The sequence below is a fragment of the Camelus dromedarius genome, chromosome 31 (genome assembly GCF_036321535.1).
Source record: "Camelus dromedarius isolate mCamDro1 chromosome 31, mCamDro1.pat, whole genome shotgun sequence".
Lineage (NCBI taxonomy): Eukaryota > Metazoa > Chordata > Mammalia > Artiodactyla > Camelidae > Camelus > Camelus dromedarius.
The window spans coordinates 2,800,901-2,816,276 of record NC_087466.1 but is presented as its reverse complement, the minus strand read 5'-3'; the positions used below and the strand labels follow the sequence as shown (position 1 = coordinate 2,816,276).

At 50.0% G+C, this 15,376-nt stretch overlaps 1 protein-coding gene across 3 annotated transcripts in view; it reads left to right on the top strand.

The window, feature by feature from the left end:
* Positions 1-4,694: 4,694 nt before the first annotated feature.
* Positions 4,695-15,376, top strand: part of TOP3B (DNA topoisomerase III beta) — a 20,180-nt gene continuing 9,498 nt past the window's right edge. The window contains exons 1-7 of one of the 3 annotated variants that reach the window (XM_031443154.2): positions 4,695-4,773; positions 5,412-5,576; positions 11,120-11,296; positions 12,105-12,236; positions 13,294-13,400; positions 13,878-13,952; positions 15,122-15,318. In XM_031443154.2, the coding sequence (XP_031299014.1) occupies positions 11,227-11,296; positions 12,105-12,236; positions 13,294-13,400; positions 13,878-13,952; positions 15,122-15,318 (581 nt within the window). In that variant the 5' untranslated portion in view covers positions 4,695-4,773; positions 5,412-5,576; positions 11,120-11,226. Of the gene's footprint in view, positions 4,774-5,411; positions 5,577-11,119; positions 11,297-12,104; positions 12,237-13,293; positions 13,401-13,877; positions 13,953-14,573; positions 14,657-15,121; positions 15,319-15,376 lie in introns of those variants that run through there. The other 2 variants (XM_031443153.2, XM_031443155.2) reach the window with 2 other exon arrangements.

The following is a 15,376-nucleotide window of genomic DNA, read 5'->3' as shown; positions in this document are numbered from 1 at the left end:
TGTGAGAAATGAATTTTTGTGCTTTAGGGTCCTCAGTCTGTGGTCCTTTGTTGTGGAAGCCCCAACAGGCTAACACAGACCCAACACTCATTCTTTCCTGAAACCGCAGGCCTGTATTTCTCCAAAGACACTTAGGAGGCAATTACAGAGTCTTGGAACTAGAGGAAGCCCACAAACAGGAACCAAGACATTGAGTGAAACAAAATTTCCTCTGCATGAAGTTGAGTGAGCCAAAAAATCTCAAGGGAAATCATCATGCCCCCTTCTGTTCAATAAATATCCACCCTGCTCCTGCTCTGCCAGCATCTCAGAGGCCATGGCAAATGTGAGGGCCAGGTCCCGTGGAGAGACAGGCTGGCGGGCCTGCTGGAGAGGTTGGGGCCTACGACGTCCCCAGTCATCCTGTAAACCACATGTCCTCTTCTGGCCGCCATCTTGGCAGACCGCTGATGGATGTTCCCCTTCCCCCAGGATCCCAACCACTGAGGGAAAAGGAGTTGATTTCTGGGGTTCTCCAGGATAAGGATAGAAAGGAAATATTAACTGGGCTCAAGGAAGAGGTAAGACTGAATCTTTTCGCAGCCATTGGATCAGTTAGCGTTTGCAGGAAATGGGACACACCCATTGGAGGGTGCTATGGGTTGAACTGTGTCCCCTCCCCAAGTTTACATGCTGAAGTCCTAACCCCCCAGTACCCAGAATGCGACCTTATTTTGAGGGAGGATCTTCACAGAAGCAATTAAGTTAAAGTGAGATCATTAGGGTGGACTCTAACCCAATATGACTGAAGTCCTTACAAGAAAGGGAAATGCAGACACAGAGACAGACACGCGTGGAGGGAAGACCATCTGAAGTGACATAGAGAGAAGACAGCCATCTACAAGCCAAGGAGAGATCCTTTGACTGGATCCCTCCCTCACGGCCCCTAGAAGGAACCAGCCCTGCTCACATCTTGATCTCAGATTTCCAGCCTCCAGAACCATGAGAACATACATTCTTCCTGTTTAAGCCACCCAGTCTGTGGTAACTAAGAGCAGAAGTGACCCACAGCCTATCCCCAAGAGTCTCAGGGTAGAGGAGGCAGGGTAAAAAGGACAGAGGGTTCCTCCCGTGCCACATGGCAGGCAGGGAAGGGACCAGAGGAATGTTCTCTTAGGGTAAAATCATGGAGGGGAGGCGCATGCTCTGGTTCACTTTTTTTTTTTTTTAAGTGCCAACTACCATGCAAATATCTGGATGAGAGGAAACAGAAGAAGAATAATTTTACAATCAATTTATCAACATTTGGATGGATCTACACTTGTGAGAAGTAATTTTCCACTGTAATTTTAATCAAATGAGATAGTTTATTTCAAATCAGTGAGTAATGAATTATCAAAGTAAAAATAGGTAAATGTTTCCTTTTTAAGATCTATTTTTCCACTTTCATTTTTAAACAATCATCACCATAGATATTTGTGTCTGTTGTACGTTCACACTGTAGATGAATAAACAAATTTTAGTAAATTTCTGGTGGTTAATTTTTTCTTTTTTGCATTGAGCCATATTTACTCATTTACAGCCTCCCCTTAACCTGTGTGGGCATTTGAGTGTGTGAGTCTGGGCACAGGGTGACTTTATTTGCTTTTTTTCAGGGGGAAGGTAATTAGGTTTGCTTATTTATTTAATTCATATTTTTAATGGAGGTACTGGGGATTGAACCCAGGACCTTGTGCATGCTAAGCATACACTCAGCCACTAAGCTATACCCTCCCCCTCTCCAAGCTGAGGATTTTAGGTCCAGCCAGACAACTTTCAAGTGCAAAGGCCACAGCTGAACTGTCATCAACACACCATGGTTAGCCACAAAGTCAGATGTACCTGGAGCCGATAGAAATAAGATGTGAGTCCAAGAAGCACAGACATGCCAGAACTGACTTACAAGCCATCCTGGTGACAAGAAGGAATAAGATTTACCCAGCAGACAAGGTCCCTGGTGTGCTGGAGGAGCCGGGAGGCGTGGGCCTCACTTCTCCTGAGGTCTGGCTCTGAGCCATGCAGGTTCAACTGTGGTGTCATAGAGGGGACAGTAACGACTAGTCTTGTCCTCAGCCCGCAGCCCTGCAATGGCCAGGAAGGCTGGGTTGCCCAACGTGGAGCCGGAGAACACAGCCGGGACCCCTAAGGGCTGACTGTTCCTCTCGTAGGTGAGGACTCTGGGGACCTGGCAGACGCTGCTACCAGTTTGGGACATACCCCAGAAGTTGCTGCTGCTTCTTGTGCGGAATCTGGTGACCGTACATCCCAGGCACCCAGGCACCGAGGCCCGCTGGGTCAGCACAGACTGGACTTGGAGCCGGAAAAGATGGCAGGAGGAGCAAGCAGGAAGAAGCCCTAAGGCCAGCGGGTGAGAACTTAGCTTCTGGAACCAGGCTGTCTAGTTTTGAAACCTGGCTCTGCCTTTTACACCTGTGTGACCTCTTTCCTTATGCGTACAATAAGGATAATACTAATAACATCTAACTCCTAGAATTAGATGCACTGAGAATAGAGACGTGCCTAAAACGGAGTAAGCACTGGGTGGTATTAAGTACCAACAGTATCATGAAGACCGTGGCCGACTCTTTGCCCAACTGGAGAGAAGAGGGACCCAGGAGCTCTCAGCCATCCCATCCACCACAACCCAGAACCTGTGAGTAAGTGAGGAGAAGCTAAGGGTTCCTCTGAACCTGGGTCAATTGTCCACGTAAGGGCCCCCGGGATGGCCAGACCGCAGCTCCCTGGGAGGTCTGTGGGGAGGATGCAGCTGCAGGGCTGCCCAGGCAGAGCACACAGGGCAGCTGTGTTGCGGAAAAATAGAGTGCGAGAGGATGGTCGTGTCCTAGGTCTCAGGCGAGGGTCCTTGGCTTAGTGCAGGAAAGAATTCAAGAGCAAGCCATAGTAGAGTGAAAGCAAGTTGATACAGAGAGATACACACTCCATAGACAGAATGTGGCCTGTCACAGGAGACTGGCCCAGGAGTGTGGGGTGGTTAGTTTTTATGGGCTGGGTACTTTCATATGCTAACAAGTGGGAGGATTATTCCAACCATTTTAGGGAGAAGCAGGGATTACTAGGAATTGGGCCGCACCCCATTTTTGGCCTTTTATGGTCAGCCTGGGAACTGCCATGGTGCCCATGGCCGTGCCATTTAGTAGCTAATGTAATACAATGAGTGTGTAAGGTACAAGATCCACTGGAAGTCGAGTCTTCCGCCATCTGGGGTGTAGTAGGTTCTAACCAGTTTTTGTCATATCCTCAATGGCTGTGTCATTCTTTTAATGGTTGTGCCCTGCCCTCTCCCCTCCTGTCTCAGCTGCAGTTTCTCAGCTCTGATGGAGACCCCCAGGCTTCCAGAGCTGACTGCTCAATGCCCTCTGCGAGGCCAGGCCTCAGGTCCTTCCTCCTGCAGAATGAACCCTGGAGCTGGGTCAATGGCAGAGGGGCTCTGGTTTTGCCTCTCTGCTAACTGGTGGCACCCCAGGACCCAACCTTAGCCCTGGCCACCTTAAGTGGGGGCTGTGTGGAGACAGACTGCAGGGTGGCAGGGTGGGGGCCAGGAGGGAGACAGAGCAGGATGGGGGCAGCCAAGGCAGGGAGGACTGATTGGATCTCTGATGTATTCTATAGACAGTGATGGATATTGGGTGAGAGGAAGAGAGGAATCCAGGGAGCCTGCAGGCACTGGGCTTCAACAACCAGGACGATGGAGTTGCCATTTTGGAGGTGGAGACCCTGCCAAGGAGTGGGTTTGCCAGGAGTTCTGTTTTGAAAGTGCAATTTTCCTGTGACTCTTAATTTTTGGCCTTTCCCAATCTTTTCACCACAGAACTTTCTTTTCCAGAGCATCTCTCAGGGATAGTCTTCCAATAAAGGCAAGTTCTGGGAAATGTCTAAGGGAGAAGAGGAATTGCATGCATGCTATTAGTTAAAACACAATAAAATAAAGTCATGAAAATTATCTTAAACCTTCCATAATCCTGTTGCTCTAACACAAAAAATTACTTTTATTCTCCAATTCATCTTCCAGATATGTTTTGCATAGTTTATTCATTCACTCCACAAATATTTGTAGCATTGAAAGAAGCCTGTTATACATAAACCTGCAGTTTTTAGTTATTTTAATTATCAACAGCATATAGACTTTTTAAGAATAATTTTTTAATTGAAGTATAGTCGATTTACAATGTTGTGTTAATTTCTGGTGAATTACAGCATAGTGATTCATTTTTACGTATGTATATTCCTTTTTATATTCTTTTTCATTATAGGCCTTTACAAGGTATTGAATATAGTTCCCTATGCTATACAGTAGGACCTTGCTGTTTATCTATCTTTTATTTAGTAGTTAATATCTACAAATCTACAAAATAATTAATATTTTAATATTAATATTTTAATTATTAACAGCATATATGTTTTCATGCTTATTATCCAGTTTTTATCTTTGTAAATAATTGTCATTATTGCCTTCCCGCGGAGGGGAAGAATGGGGTGAAGGGCTAGAGGACACCCAGAGACTCCAAGAGAGGAGGGGCCAGGGTGGGGTTTGGGGGCCCGTGCGGACCCCCGCCGGCTAGGGCCGACTGGAGGGTGTGCCCCGGAACGCGCGAGACTGGGAACCTGCAGACGCGGGCGTGCGGCGCCAGAAGGCAGACGGGGGGACGCCGTCCGCGGCCGGACCCGGAAGCAGGGCCTCCGTCAGCCGCTGTGAGCAGGAGGCGGAGCGGAGCCGGAGCCGGAGCCGGGACGCTGGTGAGCGGGAGCGGCGAGCGGCGGGCGGCTCGGGCGGTGGGCCGGGCTGGGCCCTGCGTTCTCGCCACCTCCCCCGGGCTTGCGGCGGATTCGGGGACGCCGTGGGTAGCCCCTCCGCGCCGAGCCCCCGGCAGCGCCTTGAGGCGGGGTCCGTGTCGCAAGCGGGAGCTGAGGCTGTGGAGACCGCGCGGCGGTCCCGGCGGGGTCGGGGTTCCGGCAGGCTCCACCCGCCTTCCCCGGCCCGACTGAGGCGCCGGGGCGTGCTTTTATGAGGGGTCGGTGTAGACGAGGGGCGGCGGGAGGGCACCTCTGTGAACAAATTAGCTGGAATCCGGGGCAGTACTTTCTCACAGAGGCCTCGTCTTGCCTCTTTGTCGCTCGGCCTTTGAGAACAGGACGTGAGAATTCAGCCCCACGTGGGCTTGGTGGCCAGCGAGCCCTGGGGTCCCTAGAACCTTGGCAAAGGTCACCTGGCTCTAGTCTGAATTGCTCTCAACCTTACTTTACTCATTGTTTAAAAAGTTACAGCGCGGCCTTGTAGGGTTCTTGGCGAGATTAAATAAAGGAGCGTTTATAGCTGTAGCATGTCCGCAAAGGAGGAGCTTAAGAAATGGTTGTTTCTTTCTCTGACTCCATAGGTGTTTGATGCGATACTAAGGTGGGAAATCTCAGGGGTCTAAATGCTGTGCGGACCACTGCTAAGCCTTCACGCCCAAACGCCATCCACTTGTGCGTAAGACACTGACAGGAAAGGACTTTATCTACAGTATCTGCCAAGGACACATGCCATTGTGGTGTCCCTGGTGAGTTGGCAGGGTAATAATAGGCTAACCTCTACTCCCTTTGACTTTCAGCCCTCTTAATTACAGCTCTAATTTGGGGTGTTGGGTGTCGACAGACTCTTAGCACTTGCTCATCTTCCTTTCTGAAATAAGAGGACAGACTTCAGGCTCAGAGCTTTGGCAGACAACGAAATTGAACCTGATAGACCATGTAGGTCACTGGAAGGACTCTAGTTCTCATGATTGATTACAGGCCTTCAGCTCCAAAGAGGCTATAAAAATTTTCCTTTTTTATATATTAAAAAGCAAAAACTTAAAAAAATAATAATGTCGGTAAGGCAAAGGTGTTAAGATGGTATATAAATGAAGTTTGCAAACCATTGCTTTCAGCTTCTGTTCTTGCTGGCTTCCATTTTGAAATTGGAGATATGCCTTAATGGAAAAGTAGGGAGGCTCCAAGATTATCACAAAAAATTAATGTTAAGACTGCAGAATGGGGGAGTGTATAGCTCAGTGGTAGAATGCCTGCTTAGCATGCAAGAGGTCCTGGGTTCAACCCCCAGTACCTCCATTAAATAAATAAATAAACCTAATTGCCTCCCATCCCCAACCAAAATAAATAAATGAATAAATAAAAGACTCCTGAAATCTCTTAAGAGATGGAACCTGGTGCAGTTTAAAAAAAAAAAAAAAAGTACCTGGCTTGAAGTAAGGTAGCATGTGTTTCAGCCCCAGCTTGGTAAATTTCCCAGCTTACCTTTGGAAAAATTGCTTTCCTTGGGTCTTAGTTTGTTCTTCCTTGAGATGGTTGTACCAGATTGTCACCAAGACTCCTTTCCCCAGGATTCCATGATTCCGTATCTGTAAAGGATGTGATTTTTTTTCCCTAATAAAGCAGTGGTACTCAGAACGTTACAAAGTACTCGTGCAATACTGGAGTATAAACTGTTAAAACAGAACACGTGTTTCTTTACAGCCAGAGCTGCTGGAGATGGGCCACATAGCAGGTACACAGTCTGACAGGTGGACAGGTGACCTGAAATTGGGACTAACGCTGCTGTACCTTTGTATGACTGACTGCCCAGTTGTACCTCTGGTCCTGGGTAAATGTGATCTCTTTAAAGATGCTAGGGCAAAATGTTTCTCTCTGAAGGGATCTGTACTGAAGAATGTGTTAATTATTTACTGGAGAAGTGTTCAGGATCCTTAGGTATGAAGGGGAGTAGTAGAGACGTGAAACTTTTAGAAACTTTGACCCCACGGAGAAAGGAACATTGAGAAGGGGAAATGTTTGCAATACTCATACTGATTTAAAGTCAGTTTTTAAATTTTGGACATCAGAGGCATGGAGAATACAGCTCAGTGGTAAAGCACATGCTTAGCATGCACGAGGTCCTGGGTTCAATCCAGTACTTCCATTAAACAAACAAACAAATCTAATTACCTCCCCACCTCAAGAAAAATTTTTTTTCTAAATAACTTTTAGATATTGAAAAAAGTATTTTTATTATTAGTTTGCAAGCAGACTTGGGCTTTTATATAATCAAGAGTCATTCATTCAGGCAGTATCTGTTAATTGCCTATATTACTTGCCACTAGAGTAACATCCCTGTTCCCCTGGAGTTTACCTTCCGGGAACTGTGAGACAAAAACCAGATGAGTCAGTGGAGATGCTCTCCGGTACAGAGAGAAGTGCTGGAGGGATGCTCACAGAGGCCCACAGCATAAATGTGGGTGAGCTCTGGTCTCCCCGATGACCCTCCAGCTCCCGCTCAGGGCAGCTCAACACAGCACGCACACCCGAGGACACTGGCAGGATGCCTCCAGTGTGATGGCTGGCAGCTCTTATGCTGCAGAAGTGAGAAAATCTGAAGGATTTTAGGATTTTAGGGCAAAGGGATGGGAAAGCCCCTGCAAAGCACTCTCCCTTTGCTTCCATGTTCCCCGAGGCCTCTGGCTTCTGTGGGTTTGGGAGGGATGCGGGAGGTCTGTTCTGGGCCTCTGACTATCCCCTGGGACGGAGAGCGGAGGCTGCATAAGACCAGCTGTGGTTGCTCATTCATTCATTCATTCATTCAGCCAACACTTGCCCAGTGAGTGCTGGGTGTCCTAGATGAACTACACTCCATCCATGGAGGGGCACAGCAATGGTGGCAGGAGTGGTTTTTCCTGGGAGGGGCAGGGGGTGGAGGAGGTAGACCGAGGTGAGGCCTGAGGGCAGGAACAAGCAGGACACTCGGGGAGGGGGTACAGGGTGAATTCTACCAAACATTTCCAGGAGAGTTAACACCCATCCTTCTGAGACTATTCCAAAAAATTGCAGAGGAAGGAACACTTCTAAACTCATTGTATGAGGCCACCATCATCCTCATACCAAAACCAGAGGAAGATACCACAAAAAAAGAAAATTATAGGCCAATATCACTTATGAATATGGATTCAAAAACCCTCAGCAAAATGCTATCAAATCGACTCCAACAACACATTAAAAGGGTCATACACCATAATCAAGTGAGTTTTATCCAGGGATGCAAGGATTTTTTTTTCAATATGTGATATACCATATTAATAAACTGAAGAATAAAAACCATATGATCATCTCAATAGATACAGAAAAAGCTTTTGATAAAATTTAACATCCATTTATGATAAAAACCCTCCAGAAAGTGGGCACAAAGAGAACAATAACCTCTGCATAATAAAGGCCATATATGAGAAACCCGCAGCTAACATCATACTTTATGGTGAAAAGCTGAAAGCGTTTCCTCTAAGATCAGGAACAAGACAAGGATGCCCATTCTCACCACTTTTATTCAACATAGTTTTGAAAGTCCTAGCCACAGCAATCAGAAAAAAATAAAAATAAAAGGAATCCAAATTGGAAAAGAAGAAATGAAATATCTGCAGATGACATGATACTATACGTAGAAAATCCTAAAGATGCTATCAGAAAACTACTAGAATTCATCAGTGAATTTGGTAAAGTTGCAGAATACAAAATTAGTATACAGAACTCAGTTGCATTTCTATACGTTAACAATGAAATAGCAGAAAAAGAAATTAAGGAAGCTATCCTATTTACCATCATATCAAAAAGAATAAAATACCTAGGAATAACCCTATCTAAGGAGGCAAAAGAGCTGTACTCTGAAAACTGTAAGAAACTGATGAAAGAAATTGAGGACAGCATAAACAGATGGAAAGATACACCATGGTCTTAGATTCGAAGAATCAATATTGTTAAAATGGCCATACTACCCAAGGCAGTATACAGATTCAACGCAATCCTTGTCAAATTACTCATGACACTTTTCACAGAACTGGAACAAAAGAATGTTAAAATTTGTATGGAAACGCAAAAGACCCCAAATAGCCAAAACAGTCTTGAGAAAGAACAGAGCTGGGAGACCTCATGCTCCCCAACTTCAGACTATACTACAAACCTACAGAAATTAAAACAGTATGATACTGGTACAAAAACAGACACATAGATCAATGGAACAGGATTGAAAGTCCAGAAATAAACCTATGTACTTATGGTCAATTAATCTATAACAAAGGAGGCAAGAGTATACAATGGAGAAAAGACTTCAATAAGTGGTGCTGGGAAAACTGGACAGCTATACATAGAAGAATGAAGTTAGAACATTCTCTAACACTATATACAAAAATAAACTTAAAGTGGATTAAAGACCTAAATGTAAGACCGGATACTATAAAACTCCTAGAGGAAAACATAGGCAGAATACTCTTTGACATAAATCATAACAATATTTTTTTCAAATCAGCTCCTAGAGTAATGGAAATATAAGCAAAAATAAACCAATGGGACCTAATTAAACTTAAAAGCTTATGCACAGCTAAGGATACCATCAACAAAATGAAAAGACAACGTACAGAATGGGAGAAAATATTTGCAAATGATGCAACTGACAAGGAACTAATTTCTAAAATATAGAAACAACTCATACAACTTAATATCAGAAAACAAGGAACCCTATCAAAAAAATGGACAGAAGACTTAAATAGACATCTCTCCAAAGAAGATAGACGGATGGCCAACAAACACATGAAAAAATGCTCAGCATCGCTAATTTTAGAGAAATTGCAAATCAAAATTACAATGAGGTGTCACCTCACACCAGTCAGAATGGCCATCATTTAAAAGTCCACGAACAATAAATACTGGAGAGGTTGTGGAGAAAAGGGAACCCTCCTACAATGTGGGTGGGAATGTAGTTTGGTGCATCCATTGTGGAAAACAGTATGGAGATACCTCAAAAGACTGAAAATAGACTTACCGTATGATCCAGCAATCCCACTCCTGGGCATATATCTAGAGGAAACTCTAATTCAAAAAGATACTTGCACCCCAATGTTCATAGCAACACTATTTACAATACCCAAGACATGAAACAACCTAAATGTCCATCAACAGATGACTAGACAAAGTAGTTGTAGTGTATTTATACAATGGAATACTGCTCAGTCATAAAAAATAATAAAATAATGCCATTTGCAGCAACATGGATGGACCTGGAGAGTGTCATTCTAAGTGAAGTAAGCCAGAAAGAGAAAGAAAAATACCATATAATATCACTCATATGTGGAATCTAAAAAGAAGACAAATAAACTTACTTATAAAACAGAAATGACTCAGACATGGAGAACAAACTTATGGTTACCAGGGGGGAAAAGGGGTGGAGAGGGATGAATTGGGAGGTTGAGATTTGCAAATACTAACTAGTTTATGTAAAGTAGATCAACAAGTTTCTACTGTATAGCACAGGCAACTATGTTCAATATCTTGTACTGACCTGTAATGAAAAAGAATATGAAAACGAAAAAAAGTAGGAAAACAGCAACCCTCTTGAAAAAAAAATGGGCACAAATATGAGCAGGCAGTTCACAGGAAAGAATCCACCTGCCTTCCCTGAGAGGGAGAGCCCTTTAAAGGAGACTTAGCCCTTGAACCAGGCCTTCTGCATCCAGCTGCCTTCGGGCTCCAAGGAGCATTCCAGGCTAGCGGATGTATTTTTCCTTTAGGCGACAGTGTCCAATTTAATTGGCCGGAGGATGGCCTGCAAAATGAGAGGTGGGGCAGGCCAGGCTGAAAGGTGGACCAGACCCTGTCGGGAAGGCCTCATGAGCTCCACTTGGGGGTCAGGAGGAAATGGGTGCCCAGCCTGGGCCTGTGTTAGGTGAAGCACCCAGGGACCCTGATGCGCCACCAAGGTGGAGGTGCCACTCTCGGCCCCTAGGGGACACAGTGGCTCCAAGGGCAGGGGGCTAGGCCCAGAGGCCCTCACGTCTTCGTAGTGTGGATTCGGGGACAAAATCAGCCTGGGGTTGTGGGGCCACCTCAACCTCTCTTGAGTGAAGCCACATTCCTCAGGTCATCCCGGAGGCTCAGTTCCCTCAGGCAGTCATCTGCTGGGTGCCTTCAAGTCTCCCTGAGTTTTCTTTCTTGCCTAGGGTTTGTTTTGTGTAGAGCGGGAGTTGCCCGTTGGTGGTGTGGCTCCTGCAGGAGGCATGGCTATTTCCTGTGTGTCTTTCCTCCTTAGGAGGTGGTGTGGTGGCGGCAGGCAGCTGCATGGGGCAGCGTACGAGCTGGGTCACTGTCGTTGCCCTGAGCGTGCGTGAGGCCGGGGCCCCACAGCACTGACACACGATGAAGACCGTGCTCATGGTGGCAGAGAAGCCATCCTTGGCCCAGTCCATCGCCAAAATCCTCTCTCGAGGTAGGAGGGCAGCCCGGTCCTCTCACCAGCTTTGATCCATAAGCTGGTCGGTTCACTTGCAGGGCATTTCTTTCTTTTCCGAAGGGTGATCCCAGCCCACTGGAGTAGATTGTGTTCAGGCCAGCAGGCATGGACAGAGCTCTCGGCCACTTAGTCACTTGGTCATCATGGGGGGTGATTACTCAGCGTGAGCAGGCCGGGGCTCCCACACGGCAGGGAGGTGCACACAGGCCCCTGGACGAGCCCTGGCCCTGGCAGGGCTGTCGGTCACAGTCAACAGAAACCAGCCCTGCTAACTCATACAGAGAGAGTCTGCTGGAAGGAGGAAGACATGACCAGACCCTGCACGGCCTGATCTAATGAGGCCCTGCTGTGGGCACTGCTGTCCAGGACCCGGCAGCTGCAGCCATGCGCCTCATGTCACTGGAGGGACCCCAGGGTGCCTGCCCTCGCCCCACCCTGGCCCCTGGGTGATTGGGAGGAAGCTGCTTCCCTCCTGCCTCTGAATTCCCTCAGTAGGAAGAGTGTTTGGGTGCTGTGGACCCAGAGGCGTCTGGTGGCTGAGGGCGGAGGACACCCCAGGGCAGCAGGCTGAGAAGTCGTGGTCTGAGGGGGAAGGGAGCCCCCATAAGTGCCTGGTCCCCTGAGGCTGAGAAAGTTCAGCTGAGGGGGAGCCATCAGATCTCTCAGCACCCTCGGTGGCCTAAGGGAGGTCATCATTGACCACTGCAGGGAGGGGGTCCCTGGCCTGCCCGGGGCTCTGTGGGGTGCAGCTTGCTGGAGTGGCCATTACCCTGCTTCTCCCCAGGGAGCATGTCCTCACGCAAAGGGCTGAACGGGACATGCTCGGTGCACGAGTACTCAGGGACCTTCGCTGGCCAGCCTGTCCGCTTCAAGATGACATCCGTCTGCGGTCATGTGATGACCCTGGATTTCCTGGGTGAGCCCCCCACCGCCTGCCTACCTCCATTGCACAGTGCTGCCTGGGGTCCTGGTGGAGCTGGGGGAGGGCCCAGGACAGAGAGATTTGTCCAGAATCCATGAGTCCTGTGGCCAGCGGATTGAGGAGAGCTGACCTGGGGTCCCAGGCCATGTGCCCAGAACCAGGTTTCAGATCAGCACCCATGGGTCCCCGTCCAGTGGTGCCCCTCAGTCACTGTGTGCCCTGTGCCCCTTCCTGTGCAAACTGGAGGCACTGGTGCCCACCTCAGCAGGGGCCTGGCCCATTCAGGTGTTTGGGAGAGGGCTACTGCCCTGCCACACATGGCTTTTGTCCAGTGGGCATTTGGTGGTTGTTATTACAAGGCTGGGGCTAGGTGCAGGGCTGCATTTGCCGAGGGTCCGACATGGGCCATGACCCTAGCTCTGCTGGGGCTGGGCCTCTGTGTGTGTGAAGGGTTGTGAGGACAGTGCCATCGCCTCTCAGGATTATTGAGGCCCGGGCGCAGCAGGGAGGTGGCAACGCTTAGCACAGGCCACCCACAGTGAAGCCTCGACAGTTCTTGCTGCTCTGTGACTCCCACCAAGTAGTATGGCCAGGCAGTTGGACCCCAAATTTACCACCAGCAGAAGCAGGTGGGGAGCCAGGACTTGAACTTGGCTATGTCTGACCGGTGAGGCCTGGAAGGAAGCCTCAAGGCTGGGCACATGAGCCCCAAACCCCACATGGAGAAGTAGGGGGTGCCCCGGACATAGGGCAAAACGGGGCTGATGCTCCCGGGATCTGCTGAGCCCCTGTCGGGTGCTGGCCGACCACCAGGCTGGAAGAGGAGACAGGGTGTGCCCAGAGCCTGCGTGACTCCTGCACATGGCTGAGGTGTGGTGTGGGCTCACAGCTCAGGGCAAGGAAGGGCCTGCTCTGAGCAAGTGGTTCTCTGAGACTCTCTGTCCCCACCGTCCTCCTGGGTCCAAGTCCTTGTGAGGAGGAGGGTGGGGCAGAGGGGGCTGGGAGAAGCCGAGAAGTGTGTGACTCTGACGTCCCCTTGCCGCATCTGTAGGAAGGTACAACAAGTGGGACAAGGTGGACCCCGCCGAGCTGTTCAGCCAGGCCCCGACCGAGAAGAAGGAGGCCAACCCCAAGCTGAACATGGTGAAGTTCCTGCAGGTGCGTCCTGGCCCCAGCGCCCCACTCGCCCCGACGTGCCCCGGGCCCACTCCTCCCCAACACCGTCAGCCCCCAGAGCAGGGCCTGCTCTTAAAGTAGAGCATTTGGTGGTGGTGGTTTCCTGATTTTAAAACAAATGCATACATGTGATGGAAACTTGGAAAATAGAGATAAGTAGAAAGAAGAAAAAGTTATTTATGGTCACACTACCCCAGGCAGCCACTGTTACGTTTAGTTCTTTCCTCTAAGCCTTTTTTTAATGCAGTTTTGGGGGTTAAGATCATATGGCACTTATAACATTTGTTGTCCAAAAAGCAGCAGTTGTGTATGAAATTCTTTCTTGAGAGCCTAAGGAAGCTGACTGTAGCCGGCTCCTCCGCCCCGCCTGGGCCTGCCCTGGGCTCCAGGCCTCCTGACTGGGCTCAGGGCTCCGGGGCTGGGCCGAGGCAGACGCGAGTCCCCGTGTGCTGTGCGCAGGTGGAGGGCAAAGGCTGTGACTACATTGTGCTGTGGCTGGACTGCGACAAGGAGGGGGAGAACATCTGCTTCGAGGTGAGGCCCGGGGCTGCGTGCCCGCCGCTGCCCTGCCCTCCCTGGGCCCACGCTGCCGCAGAGGCACCAGCCCTGCCGGGGCACCAGAGCCTCTCCCCTCGCTCTGGAGATTCTATAGACAGTTTGAGAGGCACAGGCTCCACTCAGGGTGAAGAGCTTCCCCTCACCTGCTGGTACATTGTGAGGGAGCAGGATTTCCCAGGTGGGGGCTGGAACAGGGCTGTCTCCAGGGGAGGGTGGTGCTGAGCGCAGTGGCCCCCCCTCCCATCTCAAGGCAGCGACCTTCCCACCTTCCACCAGTGCTGGCCGACAGCCTTTCACTCGCCTCCCTCTTCTCACCTCCCACCTGCTCCGTCCTCTTCTACCACCTCTGTCTCTGCCACCCCCAGGCAGCCCTCCCCCAGGAGAAGGTGGAGCTCCCTGCCTGCCTGCACAGGTACCCCAGGCCATGACTCCAGACAGGTCCCCTCCTGCCTCCGTCCCCTACTCTCACCCATGGCTTGGCGCCCTCAGGAAACCCATCAGGCCCTCCGTCTCCCACAGGGCTGCTCCTCCCCAGGGACCTTTGCGTCTGGGGTGGAGAAGGGTGGCAGCTCACCGGCTTTCTCCCCTTGGAAACAGGCCACTTCCTCCCCGTAAAGAAGCTGCGTGGCCAGGCTCCAGCGGTGACTCCCCTCCCACTGCACGGCCTTCACTAATTCTTAGTGAGTCTGGGCTCCAGGACCCCAGGACCCCACTGTGCTCTAGGCCTGAGCCGCCCCAGCCCCCCGCTCCCGTCCACGGCCTTTCCTTCTTTTTTCTTCTCTGTCTTTCCTCCCATCTCTGAAAAGTCTCAAATCGACCCACCCCTCCTAAACTCCCTCCTCTAGAAGGAGGGGAAGTGGGTCCAAATTGGGAGGACTTGGAGGCTGAGTTCCCTTGCGTTCTTGGCAGAAATGCTTCTGGGTTTGGAGGTTGGTGGGGGTTGGGGGAGCAGCCATAGGGAGAGAGGGGGCAGCAAGAGGAGTGGGACTTGGAACATGTTTGTTGCCCAAAGGAAAGGAGTCCTGCGCGAGACAGACTTCTGGGAGGGGAGGTGATGGAGGCGGGTCTGGCGGGAGTGGGAGGAGCCAGGCGGTGCAGGTTAGGGCGGGGCAGAGCGGAGCCTTACAGCCGGGCGCCTCCCGCAGGTCCTGGACGCTGTGCTGCCGGTCATGAGTCGGGCCCATGGGGGCGAGAAGACGGTGTTCCGGGCCAGGTTCAGCTCCATCACCGACACAGACATCTGCAACGCTATGGCCCGCCTGGGCGAGCCCGACCACAACGAGGCGCTCTCAGTAGATGCGCGGCAGGAGCTGGACCTGCGCATCGGCTGCGCCTTCACCAGGTGCCCCTGCCCCCCGCCGGCCGCTGCCTCGACTGGTCCTAGTCTGTGCCCTGTCTAA